Source organism: Berghia stephanieae, chromosome 11 (assembly GCF_034508935.2).
Source record: "Berghia stephanieae isolate SIO BIC M18660-M18661 chromosome 11, UCSD_Bste_1.3, whole genome shotgun sequence".
NCBI lineage: Eukaryota > Metazoa > Mollusca > Gastropoda > Nudibranchia > Aeolidiidae > Berghia > Berghia stephanieae.
Window position 1 is genome coordinate 23,779,245 of NC_088370.1, and position 17,861 is coordinate 23,797,105.

Sequence of the window (17,861 nt, forward strand, 5' to 3'; positions counted from 1 at the left end):
GAAAACAGATATAGGGGGATAGAAGACGCAGTAAGTGCCTTTCTACCCACTATGAGAGGTCAGAAAACCCCACTCAGGCATTTAGCATAAGTAAAGCATAATATAAGTGGGCTATGCAATGAAAAGTTTTGAAGAAGGAAATGGAAAAAGTTACAAAAAGTGCTCACTGTTTTTTGCGTGGCGGTGACTGTGTTTGTTCTTCCTCTTCCTCATCCTCCTGACTTTCACCATCACTGGTATCTCTCTTTCTTGATTTCCGCTCCTTCTGAAGAACCTGATAGACAGCGATTGGGTTTTGTCAAAATGATGAAAAAATAGGGAATCAAATCTATTTATACTGAAATTAGAGTGTCTGGATCGTTAAAATCCATACACTAGAACCCCAATAGGTAGTCAGTCATCCATTTGAGTCAAAAGGTTTCTGTGGCATTTGGACAATAATACTTGCTACCTTTCGGATAGAAAACCAGTCTATCAAAAAGTACTATCTGATAGAATTGAAACTATGGATAGTAAATAAATTAGAGCTGCCAATCTCAATGCGGGATCTGTTTGTTACAAAGAATAAATGTGTACAAGTCAAGAATTGAAACCTGCAGAGAGATTTCTCACTCAGATAATTTTGGAAGTGTCCAAGTGTCTGTATAGGAGCAAGTCATATCAAAAGTATAATTCTTAGCATTTCAAGATTTGTACCAAACAAATTCCTATTGCTAATTAACAAACATTGTGATGAAAATCATGAGGACTATTAAAAAGTATAAGAGGAATAAAATAAAAGGGCTAAATGTTGACAAATTTAGATAAAAAGCATATAATCGTACAGAGGTAAGAAAAAACATACAAATATACTTATCTGACCTACAATTGGCAGCTCTAATGAATTATGAGAGTTAATCAATTCTCACCTTTTTAAAGTAAGCAAACTGGACCAGCTCAACAGCTGCTTCAGCATCAGATAAGTCAACTGTTTTGCTGAGTCGTGCTTTAGCGTGTGCAGTTGAAAGACGGATCATTGTCTCTAGAGCTCTGGCAGTCACTGGCTGAGTCTATAAAAAGTAAAAACCATGAAAATGAAGGTTTTAAGAAAATCAACACAAAACAACTATGTTCTTTTATGAAAATCTTAAGAAGAAAACCATCTTGGTTTAGAAGTTTAATGAGACTTGAAAGACTTTTTGGACATTTCAGTCTTTATGTTTTTAAAAAATTGTTTTTAAGGGTTTACGGCGCTTGCAACACATTTAGGTCCCAGTATTTGTAATTGGAAAGTAAAAACATTCTAGATGTACAATTAAAAGGACTTAAGGAAAAAGTAAGACAAAGGGGAATGGTTCAAATAGATTCCAAGAGCACATCAGTTTGAGATCACCTAAATGTCTCACCCAGACACCAGCACAAGATTCCACTGAGAGGAAAACAAATGTTTACAATAAAAACAACAACAGTACATAACAGAGAGATGATTTACAATTTTAAAAATATCATCTCAAAAATCAACTATACATTCGACTGTTTCAGTCCCAGCCAAGGACCCTGGCCAGAGTCAGGACAAAACTAAGTAATCTAATTCCAAGACAAAGACAGAAAACAATTGGAAAACAGATACAGGGGGATAGAAGAGACAGCAAGTACCTTCCTGCCTGCTATGGGAGGTCGAGAACCCCACCCAGTTAATGGGACTTGAAAGACGTTTTGGACATTTCGATGCTTAAGAAAAGGATGGTTAGATTGTTTTTGTGGCTCAGTGGCAAAGAGTCTTTGCTTCATATCCAAAAAGTATCAAGTTCACCTAGCCACTGTGCTGTGTGGTCATCAGAAAGTCACTTTGCCCTGACTGACTTTGCTGCCCACAACTGGAATAGGTGTTTTTAAAAAAACCTCCCCTTGGGGATAAATAAAGGAAATTCTATTTCACTTTTTGTTTTTAAGGGTTTTGAGGGGACTGGTTCAAACAAGGTACAGGAGAAGATTCCAAGAGTAAACTATCAATGCACTTAGTTTGAAATCATGAAAAAGTCTCGTCCAGAGAGATCTACCTAAATAAGAAACCATGAGACAAGAGCTATTTAAGATCTGATGTAGTCATAAAGTAAAAACCCATATCCATACTGTAATGTAATTGGTTACTTTTGTATTGTTATATCTAGCAACTGAGCCAACCGTCAAGTTTTTAAAAATAAAAATGGCTGACTTCTAAAATCAAGTCTAAGTCTTCTGTCTTCATCTATTACTAAAAACACAAAACATTACGCATACTCTAGCAATATGGTCCTGTGTTAAGTTGTCCTGGTTCCTGAGCTTGGCATATTCCTCAGCGATGTAGTCAGATGCAGGCCTCGTCAGGGTAGGTTTCATTCCTTTGGCAATGTGAATGTATTTTTTCATAAACCGCATACTCACTATCTTCTCCCTGCCAAAGAAAATAAACACTTATCAGAAATAATAAACACTTATTAGAAATGAACAGTGTCTCATTCTAGAAACAATGATATTTGAAACAAACATGATAAGTTGTCAAAGCCATATCTTTCAATTTTTTATGTGATACGATATGATTTTTGATATATTCCTTTAGAAGCTATCTGTAAATTCATATATCTACATGTAGCTTCAACAAAGGCTTCCCCATTCGGAAAAATAATAAAGAAAAAGTTTTTTTTTGTTTATAAAACTAAAAGTTAACGGAAAATTATAATTCTATTGATATTGCACATTCAATTACTGTAACAAAATTACACTCTTGTCCGCAAAACTAACATGAACAATTTGTGATGGACCTCAATCATTGTTCAGAAATTTTTCATTGACGCTTACATTCATTAAACAAGTTAATAAATAACATAAACAATTTTCTTTTAGAGAACAAAACAAACAATAAAACAGCCATTCCCCCCTCCCAAAAATTAAAAAAATAAATCACATCAAATCAAGAATGAAGACTGATTCAAGTACCCACCCTCTCTTTCCAGGCCCATGTAGAACAGTATCACGTTTCTCAAACACGGGTGTGTCTTGTTGTTCCTCTGTTTCAGTCTCTGGGTCTTGTGTTGCTAACATGAAAGTATTGCTTCCCATAGGCAAAACTGAAATAAATAATAATGACATTTATTTAATGGCCATGACATATTTGGGGTTTTGTTTTGCACTTGCAACATTTTCAATTCAGATAAATTCAGAGTGAGTGAAGAAAAGACAAAATCCTAAAACTAAAGGACTAAAACGGGACATCGTAACATCACGACCCAAAACAGCAGTATGTTTGGATTATTGTAAAATTTAGCTTAAGAGCTTTCTTCTGTCCCTTGTTCTAATTTGCTAGTCAAAAAAGCATAATCTTGGGACACGCAAGGGTCATTTTAAAAATATTTTTTTTCTCAGATTGCCAAATCGAGACCATCCTGATGTTATCAGAACAGTTAAAGGTGAGTTTTTATATAGCGCAAAATCCACTAAATGTGTTCAAAGCGCTTTACAAGGGGTCCCTGGACAACAGCAACAATTAATATCTAGGACTGGACATGACGCCTATTAGGCAATATTACAATTTTTTTCCGACAGAGACAACGCTTAATGGCCAGGCACTCATTTTACACCTGAGTATGGTGAGAGAATGTGAGTAAAGAGCCTTTTCCAAGGACTCGACTATGCGCTGAGCGAGGCTCGAACCCAGGACCTTCCAATCCGAAGGCGAGAGTTTTTGTTTTTTGTTTTTAAGGGTTTTACGGCGCTTGCAACACATTAAGGTCATATCATCAGCATCAGTAAAAAGGAAGAAAATGGGAAAGTAAAAAGTTCTAGAATTACAAATAAAGCATCCAAGAAAAAGCCAGACAAAGGGGAATTGGTTCGGATAGGGAACAGACGTAGATTCCAAGAGCACACTATCAGTGTACTTAGTTTGAGATCACCTAAATTCTCAGACACAAGCATAGGTCCCACACATATCATATATAATACATAAACAAAACAATAGTGCATAACACAGGCCTGTAAATGGTTGGTGAAAAAATTGTTGGAACTTTTTGAACACCCGAAAATAGACACAACAGGACAAAAATATGGACACAACACAGATATGACACGTCAATTGACTAGTCAAATCATGTCACTTTCCCCTACTTATTTATAACGAGGTCCTTATTTTATGGTAACAAACAAAACAAAAATCCCAATTATTTGAGGTCCCAGGTCTGAGTTAGTTGTAAAATGAAAGGAAGAGAACAATTCCTACCCTTTTGAAGGATGTGTATCTAGACGTCTAGTGCTCGACACGGGAAGCTGCGTATCTTCGCTCCTGTTTGTGTTAAACGTTTACGCTGATTCTTTCGTTTATTTGGATAATGAAGAAGAAGAAGAAAAGAAAAAAAGAAGGAAGAAAGAAGAAGAAGAAGAAGAAGAAGAAGAAGAGGAGAAGAAGAAGAAGAAGAAGAAGAAGAAGAAGAAGAAGAAAGAAGAAGAAGAAGAAGAAGAAGAAGAAGAAGAAGAAGAAGAAGAAGAAGAAGAAGAAGAAGAAGAAGAAGAAGAAGAAGAAGAAGAAGAAGAAGAAGAAAGAAGAAGAAGAAGAAGAAGAAGAAGAAGAAGAAAGAAGAAGAAGAAAGAAGAAGAAGAAGAAGAAGAAGAAGAAGAAGAAGAAGAAGAAGAAGAAAGAAGAAAGAAGAGAAGAAGAAGAAGAAGAAGAAGAAGAAGAAGGAAGAAGAAGAGAAGAAGAAGAAGAAGAAGAAAAAGAAGAAGAAGAAAGAAGAAGAAGAAGAAGAAGAAGAAGAAGAAGAAGAAGGAAGAAGAAGAAGAAGAAAGAAGAAGGAGGAGGAGGTGGTGCGGTGGTGTGAGAGCGGAGAAGAATATATATTTCGAAGAAAAATAATTATTTCGCATTATATTTTTTTCCGTCTTACATCGGGACGGAACCAAAGAAATATAGAGACTGAGAAATAAGAACCGGAGATATGCATGTGTGTCGGTAGCAAAATAGAGAGAAACCTTCCGGTCCGATTCGACACACTTCAGTGTGTGCGTTATTTACTGACTAGGTGTGTGTGTGTGTGTGTGTGAAGACGACTCGCGCGAACTTCGCGACCTCTCTCTCGCTGGCTGTGGCACAGTAGCCATGCATAATACATAAACATCTAGCGGAGCGTGTAGGTGGCATGATAATATTATAGCTGACTGATAGACGGCATGTTTTGTCTTTGGTGCGACAAATAAAAAGTTTTTTTGTTGTTTTTTTTTAAGTCGGCATTTGAAACGGAATAAAATCTAATTTTTTCGAGGAACGAAATAAAAGTTATTTTCTTTTTTATTGGTTCTGTTCTTTGGCGCTACGAATTTTATTTTTACTATTATCTTTTATTTATTTATTTTTTAGCACTTATAGAGCAAAATCGTACTGTCGGAAATCCGACAATAGACGGAAGATTTACAGGCCTGATAACAGAGAGATGATTTACAAGGAAAAAATTATCATCTCCCAAAACTAACTATCATTTGACTATTTCCCTCCCAGCCAAGGTATCCGGCAAGGGCCAGACAAAACCAAGTAATCTCATTCCAAGACAAAGACAGACAGCATGTTGGAAACAGACATAGGGGGATAGAAGACACAGTATGTCCCTCCCTGCCCACTATGGGAGGTCAGGAACCCCACCCAAGAAGGCGAGTGCCATTCCACAAGACAACATAGCCGCACAATTAGCCCACATACCACAGATAGCAGCTATGCTGTTGTATACATTTATTTTTTAAAAGATTTTCAAAAATTGTTTTTAAAAACCCACATTTTGCAACAAGGTTTTAAATTTTATAAAAAAATCAAACCTGTGATTTATTGAAGTGTGAGGAAAGGATCTGGCAAACGATTAGTGAAGTGGAAGCATGGAAGTTGCAGCGGAAATGCAAATGGTGGAGGTTCAGTAATGATACAAAGTGGTTAGATCAAGCGTGCAGCGGAAGCACAGGCATTAGAGTGTTGTTGTCAGAGATTGTGAGTGAAAAATGTTTTTGTTTTTGTTTTTAAGGGTTTTACGGCGCTTGCAACACATTTAGGTTATATCAGCGCCAGTAAAAAGGAAGAAAATGGGATAGTTAAAAGTTCTAGAATTACAATTAAAGCACCCAAGAGAAAGTAAGACATAGGGGAACTGGGAACAAAAAGGGAACAGATGTAGAATCCAAGAGCATACCACCAATGCACCTAGTTTGAGATCACCTATAGTCTCATCCAGGCACAAGCACAAAATCCAACAAAGAAGAATACACCCAAATGCTTACATTATACATTAAAAATAACAAATATAATTAGAAAATTAAACGAGACTTACCTGTAAGTTGAAGTTTGATTGGGATTTTATAGACCCAAGAATATTCTTAGGCCTTGACCGAGAAAGCGTCCCTGCACATGCGCAATCACTATTTAAAGCTAATAGGCTACAGTAGCTGTTACCATCAATTATCTAATTTAAAAGACCTCAAATTGATTTGCAATTTTGCAAAACGATGTATACATTCATGGGGTGGGATAAAATTGGGAAGGGCGGTCAAGGCCTAAGAATATTCTTGGGTCTATAAAATCCCAATCAAACTTCAACTTACAGGTAAGTCTCGTTTAATTTTCTAATTTTATAGACCCAATGAATATTCATATAGCCTTGCCCGAGACTTTAAAGCCGTAACAGCTATTGTAGCGATCCAATATATAAACGGACATACACAATTATAAGCATATTCTTTCATTATGCTATATTAAAACGTTAAAACCTATGATAAAAGGAACGATGTCCTAAGCCATGAGGTTCCATATCTACTTTCATTCAGTATGTAAAAAGTTTTTCAAAACTATTGCAGCCTGTGTCCTAAGCCAGACACTGCATAGATAGTTATGATATACATTCATAGCTCTGTGACTAAATTCAGACACAGGTTAATCATGTTAATCTATTTGCAGCCTGTGTCCTAAGCCAGACACTGCACAGATTGTCAATGAGGTGATTCCACCAGACACTGAGTAACAAGGTGCCATATTATGATTTCAGTAAAAATTACTGTAATTGGTCGTTGGTGTTTTCATTATCAGCCTGTTGTTAAATCCAGACACTGATAATTATGTTCATAATAAGGATAAATTACTCACATCAACGTGCTTTCCGTAACACTGCTTTCCCAAATGCAGTCCCATCATCTTTTACAATTGGTTTATTGTAGAATTTAGCAAACGTCTTCTGACCAGACCATGCTGCTGCCTTAAGTATGACAGACATTTCTACATCTTTAGTAATAGCTGACGTGCTCGCAGCCCTGGTGCTGTGTGCTTTGAATATTTTTGTATTTATTCCCGACTTCATAAGAGTCAATTTAATCCATCGACCGATTGTTTCCTTAGTTACCGGTTTATGTGGACATGCATAACTCAAAAACAGTTGAGATGAATTTCTAAACGGTTTAGTTCGTTTTATATATTCTCGCAAATATGTTACAACACATAATCGTTTATTAGATGGGTATCCCGGTAATACTATGGAATTTTCATTATTTTTCGGGGTATTATGTTTCAAAAATTTAGAAACATGAAAGATGGCCCGAGTTTGTGTAATATGACACTCTTCTAAATTTAACGAGTGAATGGTTTGGCATCTTTGTCCAGTGACTAAGGCACATAATGTGACTAATTTGAAAGTGAGCATTTGTAAAGTTAATTCCTTACAAGGTGAGCATTTTTCAAAAAATTTAACAATATTGAAACGTCCCAAATTTTGGTGTATCTTGGTTTGCTTGGGTGAGCCAAGAAAATACTTCTCATCAAACGTTTTATTTTGTTATCATCTCCGATGGAAGGTTGGTCGAAAATGCAAGATAATGCAGAACGAGCAGTATTAACTGCACTATAACAAAGTCCTTTTTTAGAAAGGTGTAATAAAAACTCTAGACAGTGTGAAACACTATATTCCTCGACATCCCACTGTTTATCAGAACAAAATTCAATCCATTTCTTAAGGTAAACATTGTATTGTTTAACAGTATTTGGTCTCCAGCCTTTCATTAAAGTCTTGACAACTCGTCGGGACAACCCTTGTCTTTTGAAATTGTTCCTGATAAGACACATGCCATCAGTTGGAGTTTTGGGTATAATGGATGTACTGCTGAGTGGTTTGATGGTAAAATTAACACATTTTTGGCTTTCTTCAGAAAAAGAGGAGGAAGTTACCATGAGAAATCATTTTCCCACTATAAACTCCCTCTTTAATCCACCATTGTATTTCTTGCACACATTCTTCATTAAGAGTGGTATAGTTATTAAAATTATAATTTGTCTCTAATGATTTGATTTTAAGCATTTCCAGTTCTCTATAATATAGTGGGCCATATTCAACCGCTGGGAAACTAGCCACAAAGACTCCAATTAATCTTGCTAATTCCCTTACTGTAAGGGAGGTATGACTCATCACATTCTTTGACATCTGGATTATATGATTTCTTTTATCCTCACCTAAACTTATTTTCATCAGTGTCGAATCTAGAATGAAACCTAAATGTAATAGCTTTTGCGTAGGTTCATATATAGATTTATCAGAGAGTTCAAAACCTAACGACGTCAGAAGTTGCTTCGTAATTATAACGTTTTCCTGACATGCTTTATGATTAGAGCCTTGTAGATAGAAATCATCAATGTACACACTAGACAAAAAACCTCTTTGTCTCAAAAAACCTAACACTGGTTTTAAAATTTTTGTTAAACAGTCTTGGGCTATCTCGAAACCCCTGAGGCAAAACCATATATTTATAAACTTGACCCTCAAACATAAATTTTAAGTATTTTGTAAAATCGGGGTGCATTGGAATGCTATGAAAAGCATTGGATATATCAATACATGCCATGTAGCAATTTTGTTGCATGAGATTAAGGCACGTAGTTAGTCCCTCCATCTTGAAGTGAGTAAATTTAACAAAATTTTTATTCAAGCATTTGAGATTAAGAATGGGTCTGTATTCGTTGTTATTCGATCTTTTCTCTCTTAAGAAAATATTATTCATGTAATCTCCCTCTTCAACAGTGCTTTCCTCAATTACTTCTTGTTTCAATAATTCTCCAATTATAGCCCTTAATGCTATGGTTTCCTGTGCATTAAATTTCAATTGATGGGGAATTTTATTTTGAATTGGTGGAGAAATGAATTGGATTTTACAGCCTTTGACACATTGTAAAATTATTTTGTCTTCTGTGATTTTTTCCCAATTATGAATAAAATGCCTTGTTCGACCACCTAAAGCTAAATCGTTTCCTTACTTACATTTAATATGGTTTGTTGCGACGACCCTGTTGTCGAGTTTTGTTGCTGAAGTTCTGGTATTTGTTGTTGTTGTTGTTGTTGTTTTTGTAATGTTTTCCCCTGTTGTTGTACACAGGGTTTTTCCCGTCTAAAAAAGATAACCTTTTCTTTAAAAAGAACGGCTTGTTTTGATGTCTTTGGTATGGTTTGACATGATTGACTCTTTGAGAAACCTTCAGGGTTTCCGAGACATCTTTGACTTTTTCTGTCAATTGTTTTCCAAAAAGAGAGTCCTCGCACGGATACTGCTCAGAACACAATGACGAGAATTCCAATTTTACTTCAGATTTAAAATTCTGTCGTCTATGTAAATCCAGGCTGTGTGACCCGTCTGCTAACAACGCACGGAATCTGCACAGGAATTAGTGATGGAGTCTATATCCTGTTGACAAACTGACTCTATATTTATTTTGGCCAGTTTTTCGAAACACATCGTCATGGCGCATAAACTTTTCATGAGTGTTGTTTGTATTTTTTGAATACTCGAGTCAGTTTGTCTCGTCTCTTTTTGAACCATCTTAAAAATTTCTGGATTACAAGTAAGAGTCTCCATTTTGCCACAATTTGTCGGTTTTATATATTTTTGAAATAGTTGGTCCCTATCCGATATTTGCATTCCGTTGCACAGGATATTATTAATTCCCTTTGCTAGGTCCTCGTTAATTAGAGGCCCTTCAATTTCCTTTGTACCTGATACGTCTTTAAAATAGGAGATCGATGAAGACGTTTGTGTTTCTGACACTTCGTCTTCTTGTCCATCATTAACATTGTTAATTATTTGGTAATCATTCAGCGTGTCACATTCTGTCATCTCCTTATCGTATGCATTTTTTAACTCAGTGACAACCGGAATGATCGCCATGAGTTTATTCAGTTGTTGTTTAATTTCTGAAAGTTCGCCGTCGCCACCATTATCTGATTTTTTACTTCTCTTTACTTTGGAAGGCTCGCCCTTCTTCCTACCTTCAGTCTTACTAGACACATCACTCCTATTTTCACCGTCATCACTGTTATTTTTGGTTTCATTGTTATTGTTACACTCCGTCCTGTTAAGGAATTGGGTCAGTGGGGCGTCCGACGCCATTGTCTTAATTAATAAGTGCAAGCGCGAAATCACGCACGATAAAATGAAATCGATGACAACCCACTTAATATCTTAATAATTGAAGGACAAAATCATAATCCACGAATCATCACATGATAATTTAAGCACAAAATAATATATTTTCAATAACTATTGCATCAATATAAGTAGGTAATTAATTTTAAATCCAAGAGAATTAAAAACACGATGATTGCTTTGCAAGGTTCACTTTTTAAGTGATTGCGCATGTGCAGGGACGCTTTCTCGGGCAAGGCCATATGAATATTCATTGGGTCTATAAAATAACACATAACAGAGAGATGATTTACAAGGAAAAAAATATCATCTCCCAAAACAACTATGCATTTGACTGTTTCCCTCCCAGCTAGGACTCGGCCAGGGCAAGGACAAAACCAAGTAATCTCATGCCAAGACAAAGACAGAAAGCATGTTGGAAAACAGATATAAGGGGATAGAAGACACAGTATGTATCCCCCTGCCACTATGCAGAGACGCCAACTTTAAATTTGGCTCACAGGAGTTTCAGACACCACTCGTAGGAATTTCAATGCCGAAAGAGGAATTTCCGCAAACAAGAAAAAGGAATTGGAATGGTATTTGGCATTGTGTTTACATATTGTATAGTTCTAAATAGATAACTGATTAGGATTATATTATGATACATAACACATTGCCAAATACAATCCCAAAGTTTCCTTATTTTTGATGTGGTGGTGAATGAGTAAGCGTTTAAACTAATGGTAGAGATGTATATGAGTAGTGATGAGTGGTGTTGGGTATGTAATAGTGGTAGTTATGATGAAATTGATGTAGTGATGATGTGGTGGTTGTATAGTGGTTTTAGTAGTTGGTGTGATGATAATGGTGGTGGTGTGGTTGTAGTAGGTGGTAGTGACGATGTGGTGTATGGTGGTTGTAGTACAAATGGTAGTGATGATAATGTGATAGTGGTGGTTGTAGTAGTAGTGGTAGTTATGATGATGATGTTGTAGTGGTGGTTGTAGTAGTAGTGGTAGTGGTGATGATGTGGTGGTGGTGATGGTTGTAGTAGTAGTGGTCGTGACGATGTGGTGCTGGTGGTTGTAGTAGTGGTAGTGATGATGATGATGTTGTAGTGGTGGTTGTAGTAGTAGTAGTGGTAGTGATGATGATGTGGTGGTGGTGGTGGTGGTTATAGTTGTAGTAGTGGTAGTGATGATGGTGGTGGTTGTAGTAGTAGTGGTAGTGATGATGTGGTGGTGGTGGTGGTGGTTATAGTTGTAGTAGTGGTAGTGATGATGGTGGTGGTTGTAGTAGTAGTGGTAGTGATGATGTGGTGGTGGTGGTGGTGGTGGTGGTTATAGTAGTAGTAGTGGTAGTGATGATGGTGGTGGTTGTAGTAGTAGTGGTAGTGATGATGTGGTGGTGGTGGTTGTAGTAGTAGTGGTAGTGATGATGATGTGGTAGTGGTGGTTGTAGTAGTAGTGGTAGTTGCAGTGATGATAATGTGGTGGTGGTGGTTGTAGTAGTAGTGGTAGTGATGATGCGGTAGTGGTGGTTGTAGTAGTAGTGGTAGTGATGATGTGGTGGTGGTGATTGTAGTAGTAGTGGTAGTGATGATGTGGTGGTGGTGGTTGTAGTAGTTGTGGTAATGACGATGTAGTAGTGGTTGTAGTAGTAGTGGTCGTGATGATGATGTGGTAGTGGTGGTTGTAGTAGTAACTGTAAAGATGATGTGATGATGGTGGTTGTAGTAGTTGTGGTATTGATGATGATGTGGTAGTGGTGGTTGTAGTAGTTGTGGTAGTTGCAGTGGTGATGATGATGTGGTGGTGGTGGTTGCAGTAGTAGTGGTAGTGATGACGATGTGGTGGTGGTGGTTATAGTAGTAGTGGTAGTGATGATGATGTGGTGGTTGTAATAGTGATGGTAGTTGTGGTAGTGATGATGATGTGGTGGTGGTGATTGTAGTAGTAGTTGTGGTACTGATGATGGTTGTAATACTAGTGGCAGTGATGATGATGTGGTGGTTGGAAGGGGGGGGGGGGGGGGGGGGGGGGGGGCGGTAACCCTGGAACAAATTGACCTCACCGGAATTTGACCTAAGTTGCCCGGAGCCCGGAATTTTTGGCTCCAGACCGGAGTTTTTTCCGGTGAAACCGGAGTTTTGGCATCACTGCACTATGGGAGGTCAGGATCCCCACCCAGTGAGTGGAAAAGTTTTTGTGACGAGACTAGTAGAGGAAAGAGAGGACTTGTGTTGTTTCATGACAGTGATTAGATATAAAGATAAATAAAGTAGTAATTAAACACCTAGAAAGTTCCTTGGTTCATTGGAAGTAATCGCAGAGTGAACAACCGGCGAGTGGTTGCAGTAAGAATCTTAACTCTTAACTACAACTACAAAACCACTGATAAGGAAAATAAAATAAACTAAGATAAAAGCTTCATTTACCAAGACAAATCTATAATCCCGGGCCCTAATTACAAAACAAGTGTACAATATACCTTCACCATCCTGCTCTCCTACAGCTCTGTATCGATGCATTCTCAACACATGGTCTGAAATACGACGATCAGACTCTGGATCCATCTGTGAACAAATACATGTTATGTAATAGTCATCTAACAATAATCTAATCTAGTTGTTTTATCCAAGAATAGATCAAAACTTTTACATCTCTGTTTTATGTTTTTAAGGGTTTTACGGCACTTGCAACACATTAAGGTCATATCAGAACCAGTAAAAAGGAAGAAAATGGGATAGTAAAAAGTTCTAGATTTACAATTAAAAAGCACCCAAGAATAAGGCATACAAAGGGGAATTGATTGAAATAGGGAACAGATGTAGATTCCAAGAGCATACTATCAGTGTACTTAGTTTGAGATCACCTAAAAGTCTCATCCAGACAAAAGCACAGGTCCCTACTAAGAGGAATACAGAATACACTCAAATGTTAACAAATCATATATAATACATAAACAAAACATAATACCGTGCATAACAGAGAGATGATTTACAACGAAAAAAAATATCATCTCCCAAAACTAACTATACATTTGACTGTTCCCTCCCAGCCAAGGCCAGGACAAAACCAAGTAATCTCATTCCAAGACAAAGACAGGAAGCATGTTGGAAAACAGTTATAGTGGGATAGAAGACACAGTATGTACCTCCCTGCCCACTATGGGAGGTCAGGAACCCCACCCAGTTTTTCATCTGTCAGACAGACATGAATTCAGGCAATTTGCTTGATGTAAGACAGAATTGCCGCAGACAAAAATATGGTAAAGACGTTAAATATTTTCTATGACAATGAGTTAAATGTGTCAACCCAGTAGTCTTTCAGAGCAAGAAGGACTATGGAGCAAGAGTTTGTTTTATTCTTAAGGGTTTTACAGTGCTTGCAACACATTTTGGTCATGTCAGCTTGAGTAAAAAAGAAGAAAATGGGATAGTCAAAAAAGTTATAGATTTACAGCTGAAAGCACACCATAAAAAGTAAGACAAAGGGGATCAGATGTAGATTCCAAGAGCATACTATCAGTGTACTTAGTTTGAGGTCACCTAAAAGTCTCATCCAGAAACAAACACAGACCCCCACTAAGAGGAATACACTCAAATGTTTACAAACTAATAAATATTTATAACCCAAAAAATGTGACAGAACAAAACAAAGATGATTTATAAGGAAAAAAATATCATCTCCAAAAACGATAACCATAAATTTGACTGTTTCCCTCCCAGACAATAACATCAGCAGGGTTAGGACAAAACTAAGCATTCCCATTCCAAGATAAAAAACAGAAAGCAACTGTAAAAGATATAAGGGGATAGAAGATGCAGTGCGACCTCCTGCCCACCATGGAAGGGGAGCCAGAGTTTATCCAGGTTTTTACAATGTGAAACAGACAATAGAAATTAGTAGCTACCCTCTGGATAGGACGCCAGTTCATCACACAGTAATTTCTGTTAGATTTACCAGTCCCAGCAACCCAATCAATGTGAACAAGAGGGATAGAAAAAAAAAATCTCAAATGTAACCAGGATCAATCTCTGTCCCTTTGTCTGTGAAGCAAGTATTCCTATCTCTTGGGACCCCAATGACATAAATGTGGCATATGTATCTAGAGAAATACAGTAATAAAATATATACATGAATGCAGACTTGTCAACCAACCTCAACCATTTGAAATGATTTATCATATTTTTTCCAATATCCACAGTCATTTTCTCGTGTTTCCCCCCAAAAAATTCATATTTTCAACATGTTTCAAAATCCAAAATATCAAAATTTAACATTCACCGAATTGATGGATACTTTAAAGTAAGTAGAGGGTAGTTTGTTTTTAAGGGTTTTACAGCACTTGCAACACATTTAGGTCATATCAGCGCCAGTAAAAAGGAAGGAAATTGGATAGTAAAGATATTCTTGATGTACAATTAAAAGGGCTTGAAGAAAAAGTAAGACAAAGGGGAATGGTTCAAATAGGGAACAGATTTAGATTCCAAGAGCACACTATCAGTGTACCTAAGTTTGAGATCACCTAAAAGTCTCAACCAGACACCAGCACAAGATCCAACTAAAAGGAATACACTCAAATGTTCACAAATCATGTTAAAAATAAAAAAAATAACTACATAACAGAGAGATGATTTACAAGGAAAAAAATATCATCTCCCAAAACTATAACTATACATTCGACTGTTTCCCTCCCAGCCAAGGACTCTGGCCAGGACCAGGACAAAACTAAGTAATCTCATTGCAAGACAAAGACAGAAAGCAATTGGAAAAAAAGATATAGGGGGATAGAAGACACAGCAAGTACCTCCCTGCCCTCTATGGGAGGTTGGGAACCCCATCCAGAAGTAGAAAAATCATGCTATTCCTGTGACAATCATTTGCCTGGCTACTGAGATTCCCATCAAGGACACGATTTTATCCACTTTTGTCATTTCTCCCCCTTTTTATTATAAACTCTGACTTTCTGCATGTAGCATATTATAGTCAACATAACAGTATCATATTTTGGACCCCAAAGCGTGTTAAAATATGAGAAATCATACTTGTTGGCAAGTTTGTGAATGTTACACCAAGAACACTTGACATGACTTCTGTCAGTCATGATATCATACAAATGTGCTGATTTTCCTGTAGATGGTAAGGAAAGGGTTAAGGTAACAACTAGCAAGAAATGATTAGACCCATAAAACATTTTATTCCAGTGAAATCAGCTGGCACAGAACATTTTCGCTAAGCAAGCACTACATACCTTGTCTAAGACTATAAATAGAAGATCAAATCTTGATAGAAGTGAGTCTTGAAGACCAATGTTCTCCATGGGAGTTTTAAACTGGTCATACTGAAAAGTAAAATAAATCAATAACTATCGAATCATAATACACACAACCAAAAAATCTGAAAGCAACAAACCAATAGAAAAAAACAACAAAAAAGAGCCATTGTGCCCATGGAGCCAGAGTTTATACCAGTTTCTATAGTGTGAAATAGACAATAGCAATTGTTTGCTATCTTTTAGATAGGATGCTAGTCTATCGCAAAGTTTTTTCCACCAAATCTAACTTCATGCTGGGTAGACGGAGGAGGGGGTTCAGAAAATTTTTTGACTGCACCCAGGATCGATCTAGGTCGCTTTGCGTGTGAAGTGAGTACTCTATCAACTGAGCTATCGGGACCCCCAATAACAAGTCAATAGAATTGTGAAGCAATTAAAAAGTTTAAAGCCATAAATCAAAATAAAACTTTAAAATAAAACACAGGCTAACCATGAACAATGCAGATGCATCAGTATCATATACAACTAATTTCCCTAATTGCCAGATTCTCACACCTTTGATTATCTTAAATGACATCAAGTACATAGCTGAATAGAAAGTGGTTGCCAGATACAAAAAACAGCAACAGTATGTATAACTTATTTCTGAAGTAAAATATGGCATGGGACCCTTTAGGGTCATTTCATCGCCTGAGATAAAAAGAAAGAGAATGTATAAATAAAGAGTAGATCTCAGCAAAAGATCTACCCCTTGTGCCAAGCCAAAGGCCACTGAAAGTCTCATAAGCAATGGTAGATCCTCACCACAAGGGAGACAGACAATCCATAAAATTACCAAAACTATTATATTATCTTGAGGAAACCCGCTCCTATCAATCAGTCCTTGACTTTGAGGTGATTTGATTTTGTCAATGCCATGGCACTTGGGATCTTTTGGAGGGACACAATGGGACAAGTGCATGTTTCCTGTGAATAAGAGATAATTCATCTTTTTTTTTTTTTTTGGACTGACTTACTCGACCATAAACAGGATTGGCAGCAGCCAGCACACTGCACCTGGCATTCAATTTAGCATGAATACCAGCCTTGGCAATGGTGACACGACCTTGTTCCATGACCTCATGGATGGCTGTCCTGTCAATGTCAGACATCTTGTCAAACTCATCAATACACACAATCCCCCTATCTGCCAACACCATGGCACCAGCGTCAAGCCTCTTCTCACCTTGTGGGGGGGGTGGGGGGGGGGGGAAACAAAAACAAACCCCATTAAAAAAAAAAAAAAAACAGATCAAAACCAACAAAACAAAAAATCAAAACAAGCACATTTGAACAAATAAGAGATTAAACGACCATAAAATTATTAAATAATACATAACACAAAATGAGATTATTATTGACTAATTCTGAATAAATTAATAACAAAATGAAACTCTATTGAGCAGAAATCCACTTTCTCTTTAATAGAAAGCTAGTAAAAAATAATCATGAATTTTTAAAAATAAAAAAAAAAAGGATTCAATGAATGAGACAAACAAAGGTAAATTCAATTTATTAGTAGACAAATTTTAACATAAAAAACAAACAAATGAAAGAAAAAATCTATACACACCAGTTTCCTGATCAGTGGTCACAGCAGCTGTCAAACCAACACCTGAAGAACCCCGACCTGTTGTTGGAATTGCACGAGGGGCTGTGTGGAGGACATATCTAGCATTTGGAGCAAATTGTAAAAAAATGAATTGGTTGGGGAGAATGGGGGTTTTAGTAAGAAAACAAAAAAATTTAATTATAAATAAGCATGCCCTTATTATGTCTAACATACTTATTGACGTCTTGTTCCGTTTCATTTATCACAAAATGGAAAACTTTCATACATGTTAAGAAGGCATTTAATAGTTCAATCATACAATTATTATTTTTAACTTTCAGTAATGCCAGGTCAAATAAGTATTCAAATAAATGGCAAATTGACAATGAATATAAAAATAAAACATTTGCTAATCTAAGATCTAAGCATAGGAATAAAAACAAACAAGAAAAGTGAATGTGACAGCTTTCATTTATCCATTTAATCAAAAACTGTTTTGATTACCTTAACATCTGAGACTTAGCTACAGATGGATCTCCAATCAGCAGAACGTTGATGTCTCTGAAAT

General features: G+C 36.7%; 1 protein-coding gene across 1 annotated transcript in view; it reads right to left on the reverse strand.

Annotated features, from left to right (window-relative positions):
* The window catches only part of LOC144956551 (zygotic DNA replication licensing factor mcm3-like), a 43,738-nt gene that overhangs the window by 8,633 nt on the left and 17,244 nt on the right, over positions 1–17,861 (reverse strand). The window contains exons 11-19 of the mRNA XM_078887122.1: positions 17,798–17,854; positions 17,315–17,412; positions 16,719–16,927; positions 15,679–15,768; positions 12,913–12,997; positions 2,960–3,086; positions 2,260–2,413; positions 909–1,049; positions 168–274 (exon numbers count right to left, since the gene is read on the reverse strand). Of these exons, the coding sequence (XP_078743248.1) occupies positions 168–274; positions 909–1,049; positions 2,260–2,413; positions 2,960–3,086; positions 12,913–12,997; positions 15,679–15,768; positions 16,719–16,927; positions 17,315–17,412; positions 17,798–17,854 (1,068 nt within the window). The remainder of the gene's footprint in view (positions 1–167; positions 275–908; positions 1,050–2,259; positions 2,414–2,959; positions 3,087–12,912; positions 12,998–15,678; positions 15,769–16,718; positions 16,928–17,314; positions 17,413–17,797; positions 17,855–17,861) is intronic.